The following is a 5,010-nucleotide window of genomic DNA, read 5'->3' on the forward strand; positions in this document are numbered from 1 at the left end:
TTCCCCGGGGAGCCGCTGGGGCCCCACCTCCACCTCTCTGGACTCGGACGGTTCTCCACCCCACCCGGTCGAGGCCGCTGCCTGGGACGTAGCGCCTCCTGCCCTTCTTCAAAGAGTTTCCTCCCTTCCCTCCCTCCCTCCTCTTTCACGAGGTTAGTTGACTCAGCCTCTTCCCTTCCTCGTGTAGCCACGGGATCTGAAGCAACGTGCTAGGCCCCTTACATCAGCTGCTCAGCCTCCGCACGGAGCCCTGGGGGAGGGGGTCGGGGGAGGGGATCGTCTCCGACCCGCCTCCGGGGGCCTCTTCCCTCCCCTTTGCAGGCCTGAAGGGGCGCCTGGATCACCTGAGCTCCCTGAAGGTGAAGGGCCTCGTGCTGGGCCCCATTCACAAAACCCAGAGAGACGACGTCCATGGGACCAACTTGGAGGAGATCGACCCCGCTTTTGGCTCCAAGGAAGATTTCGACGGTCTCCTGCAGTCGGCCAAGAAAAAGGGTGGGTGCCTCTGGGGGGTCCCGGTCCTGGCAAGGGAGCAGCGAGCAAGGGCTTGGCCTTCTGGCCGGGGAAGGCAGGGGAGGGTTTGTCTGCCTCGCTCCTGGCTGCCTCTGAGCTTCCCAGCAGGGACAGAGGAGTTGGGGAAGCCTCGGCCTAAAGGGATTTGTTCAGGGACTTTCCACTTGACTGTGCAGACCTTTCACTTCTGGGCTTCAGTGCCGATGTTTTCAAAAAGGGCTTTTACTAAGTTGGTGGTTTTTAAACTTGGAATGAAAATCCAGATAAAATCTTGTCTTGCTTTAAAAGGGTTCACCTTGGGGCGGGAAGCCCAGGCCCCTATCGCTCAGCCTTCTCAGTTCACACTTAACCTGCTGCCCTATGAGATTTCAAGGCCGCATCTTGCTCGTGTCTCTGTTTCAATGGACTGAGATTTGCCAGGGTTCAAACCTAAGCTTTTGTAGCAAGTAATACATAGGACCGGTATGTGTTGATTTACTCTATGGACCGGTATGTGTTGATTTCCTCCTTTCTCCCCACCCCAAAGCCTTTCTCAACACCTGCTTCTCCCTCCGTTGTCCCAGGCATCCAGGTCCTTCTGGACCTCACTCCCAACTACAGGGGCCAGGACTCATGGTTCCTCCCCGCTCAGATGGACGCTGTGGCCACCAACATCACGGTGAGTGTGCGGGTGCCGATGGCGGGTGGGGGGTCCTTGCAGGCACGGCAGCCCCTGTAGTAAACCCAGCCCCCCCCCCCCCCCAAAAAAAACTGCAGCCCAGCAGGCGAGCTCCCCCCACGGAGGCCAGCCGTGCACCCGGCTTAGCTTGCTCCTTTTTGTCCACTCATTTTTCCTGTTTCCTCGACTCTGATGGTGACTGTGCCAGGAAGGGAGCTTCAGGAAGGCTTCTCAGTGGGAGTCTGTCCGGACTGGTTTCCCAGTCCTTGTTTGATGTTTTGAAGTGCAGCCCCGTCTGAAATTACAAACGTGGGGATCTTCCTGTGTCTGAGACTGTGCCAAGTATTTTTTAAAAAATATATTTTATTGATTTTTTACAGGGAGGAAGGGAGAGGGATAGAGAGTTAGAAACATCGATGAGAGAGATACATCCATCAGCTGCCTCCTGCACACCCCCTACTGGGGATGTGCCCGCAACCAAGGTACATGCCCTTGACCGGAATCGAACCTGGGACCCTTCAGTCCGCAGGCCGACGCTCTATCCACTGAGCCAAACTGGTTAGGGCTATGCCAAGTATTTTATAGATGTTTTCTAATCCCCTCTGTACCCACATAAGGTCCCTATCATTACCCCCACACTGCACACGGGGACACTAAGATTCAGAAGGTTCAATGCTCCTGGGACTTGAGGTCCAAGTAACCTCATTTCTCTAATACGACTTCCCTGAAGCTATAGGCTCAGGCTCTATAGCCCTCAGGCTGGGGAGGAGCTGTGAGTGTCACCCAGGCTCCTAATGCCCGAGTTCTGGTTCTGGGACACCGGCCAGTTCAGAACGGGCAGAACAGAAGTGGAGGCGCCCCTCACACTTGGCTGGCAGCCCTGACTCTGGGGTAGGATCTGTTCTCCTAGGACCCTTGGAGTCCTCCAGTTCACCCGCCAGCGAGTTGCTGGGAGACCCTGTAAGCGTTACTGATAGGGAAGCTTTCGGATGGTGAGGAGATGAAGATGGTAGCTTCAGGAGAAAATGGAGGCAGAGGAGGGAGCACGTGGAGCAGAGAGGAAAGGGAAGACAGGCAGTGGCAATGGGGCTTGTGTTCTGTGCCTCACACGCCAGGGCTTCAGGCCTGGGCCTGTCCTGCAGAACCGGCTCCTCATCCCAAATCTTCATGGAAACTGCCCGGGGGGGATGCTTTGCATTTCAGTCTTCCATCCTTGGGTTGTCCTGACAGCTCTGCCCTGACCGACAGCCCTTTGCACCACTCCTAGGCCTCAGGACACTGGGAGAGGCGTCGGTACATTTGTCTTGGGATTTTGTGGGATTTTGACTGCTGTTTGAGTCCCGCCTCTGCTACTTGCTTATTGAGCCTTGGGCATGCCTCCTGCTTCTTTGAGACTATTTCCCCGTCTCTGAAATGGGTACACCAGCATTCCACACACGCTAAGTTTAAGTGAAGTTATGGTTATGAACACACTTTCTCTCTTGGGCCTCCTCAAAAGTGAAGCCATGGCTGGAGAAGAGAAATGAGATGCTATATCACTAAGAGAATTGGTGGTCGGTTAGAATGGGAGGGAGGAAGGGCTAAACCTTTATAGTGGAGGTGGGAACATGAGGAAGCACCTGGCAGGCAGGGTCCGTGGGGGCGGGAGTTTGTGAGCATCAGTGTCACTGTCTTTCCTCTGTCCTTCCCCCCGCCCGTAGGATGCGCTGAGATTTTGGCTGCAGGCTGGTGTGGATGGGTTCCAGGTTCGGGACGTGGAGAACCTGAAGGTGAGCTTCCTTTACATGAGAGGTGCAGCCTCGCCCGATGAGAGCAGCGGGACTCGCCAGGGCCGGGTGGTAGCTGCCTCTGCTTTTTGCCTTCTAGAATGCGCCTTTATTGTTGGCCGAGTGGCAGAACATCACCAAGAGCTTCGGTGAAGACAGGTGAGTGCCAGGCCCCTTGTCCCCAACTTAGCTCCGTCGGGGGTCCCCTCAGTGGGGTGCTAGGCCCTGGGAAGGGGGAGTTCCTAGTTCACACGCCTTCCTCACTTCCTTTCTTGTCCTGTACCGCCCTTGACCTCGGCTTTGCTCTCTGCAGGCTCTTGCTGGCAGGAACTAAGTCCTCCAACCTCCAGGAGATCGTGAGCCTGCTCGAATCGAACAACGACCTGTTGTTGACTAGCTCGTACCTGTCGGCCTCCCCTTTCACTGGGGAGCATGTAGAACTCCTGGTCACCCAGTTCCTAAATGCCACCCGCTCGCATTTGACAAACGACAGTCGCTGGTGCAGCTGGAGTCTGTCTCAGAAGGGACTCCTGACTTCCTTCGTGCCGGCTCAGCTCCTCCGACTCTACCAGCTGCTGCTCTTCACCCTGCCGGGGACCCCGGTTTTCAGCTATGGGGACGAGATCGGCCTGAAGGCAGCTGCCCTTCCCGGACAGGTATTCCGTGCCGCCTTCTCGGCGCAGTGGGGGAGCTGTGTTTATCCGCCAGGGTAGTCTGTGGATGCCGCGGACAGGCGTGACTCTTGGCGGGGGGGTGGGGGGTGGGAACTGCGTTTGTTTCCTAGTCAGTCACCTGGTCGGTAGCTGTGTGGCCGTGGTCAGCGGTTTCACGTCTCACGGTCCCGGTCATCTGGTCTGTGAGGCTGCCTCTCTTGTAGGGCGGTTTGTGTAAAGTGACGGCTACTTTAAAATGCAATGTCGTACCTGGTAGTGTCCAGTGTCACTCACTCACTCACTCACTCATTGGACAGTGGGTGCTCTGCTGGGCTCTCCTAGTTTAGTGGGGGAGCCAGGTGAGAGAGAAGAGCCTGGCAGTGAATGTGGGGTGGGGGTAAGACCAGGAAGGCACTTGCTGAGCTCTAGCCGCAGGCGTGGAGGTTGACCCCTGAGCTGGTACTTATAGAGCCGGTCATTCCCTTATTCCCGAAGTCTTACGTGCCTGGAGGAGAGAGCAGTGCACAGAGGGCCGGGGGTGCTGTGGGTGCTCCGCAGAAGGAAGCCTGCTATGTCTTCTGAGTGGCCACAGGGAACCCTGTGAGACAGCTGAGCAGAGGCTCGGGGGAGGGAGGAAGCTGGCTCGTGGCTGTCTGGGAGCAGAGCCCTCTGGCCGAGGGTCGGTGCAAGGACCTGAGGTGGGAGCCGGCCTTGCTGCTCCCAGTGGAAGTTAGGTGTGAGGGCGGGAGGGCCTGCCAGGGGGTGGGGGGGCAGGAGGAAGAGTCAGGGGAGTGGGCCAGCCTTTCCCAAGTCCTGTTTTCCCTGCCTTCCAGCCCCAGCAGGCCCCGGTCATGCTGTGGGATGAGTCCAGCTCCCTCAACACCTCGGGACCCGTGAGCTCCAACATGACTGTGAAGGTACGGTTTTCGGGGGGCAGGGCCTGAGCAGCGGACGGGCCGGTGGCTTGTAGGAGTTTGCAGCCAGGGGAGCTCTTCATCCCTTCCTGCTATGTCTCCATCGCTTGCAGGGCCAGAGCGAAGACCCTGGCTCCCTCCTTGCCCTGTTCCGGCGGCTGAGTGACCACCGCGGCAAGGAGCGCTCCCTGCTACACGGGGACTTCCACGTGCTCCCCTCGGGGCCCAGCCTCTTCTCCTACGTCCGCAAGTGGGACCAGAACGAGCGGTTCCTGGTAGTGCTCAACTTCGGGGACGTGGGCCAACCTGCCCAGTTGGGGGCCTCCGGCCTGCCCGCCAGGGTCGATCTGCTGCTCAGCACCCAGCCGGGCCGCGAGGAGGGCGCCTCTCTTGAGCTGGAGCACCTGAAATTGGAGCCCCACGAGGGGCTGCTGCTCCGCTTCCCCTACGTGGCCTGATCCGTGGCCTGATCTGTGGGCCTGCCGGGACACACCACCCTGCCCCTC

The 5,010-nt window shown here is 58.3% G+C and overlaps 1 protein-coding gene across 1 annotated transcript in view; it reads left to right on the forward strand.

Annotated features, from left to right (window-relative positions):
* The window catches only part of SLC3A2 (solute carrier family 3 (amino acid transporter heavy chain), member 2), a 6,191-nt gene extending 1,187 nt beyond the window's left edge, over positions 1 to 5,004 (forward strand). The window contains exons 2-8 of the mRNA XM_014545288.1: positions 203 to 495; positions 1,077 to 1,171; positions 2,872 to 2,940; positions 3,038 to 3,096; positions 3,251 to 3,593; positions 4,424 to 4,507; positions 4,618 to 5,004. Of these exons, the coding sequence (XP_014400774.1) occupies positions 203 to 495; positions 1,077 to 1,171; positions 2,872 to 2,940; positions 3,038 to 3,096; positions 3,251 to 3,593; positions 4,424 to 4,507; positions 4,618 to 4,962 (1,288 nt within the window). The 3' untranslated portion in view covers positions 4,963 to 5,004. The remainder of the gene's footprint in view (positions 1 to 202; positions 496 to 1,076; positions 1,172 to 2,871; positions 2,941 to 3,037; positions 3,097 to 3,250; positions 3,594 to 4,423; positions 4,508 to 4,617) is intronic.
* Positions 5,005 to 5,010: the final 6 nt, after the last annotated feature.

The sequence above is a fragment of the Myotis brandtii genome, unplaced genomic scaffold (assembly GCF_000412655.1).
Source record: "Myotis brandtii unplaced genomic scaffold, ASM41265v1 scaffold1112, whole genome shotgun sequence".
NCBI classification, from domain to species: Eukaryota; Metazoa; Chordata; class Mammalia; order Chiroptera; family Vespertilionidae; genus Myotis; species Myotis brandtii.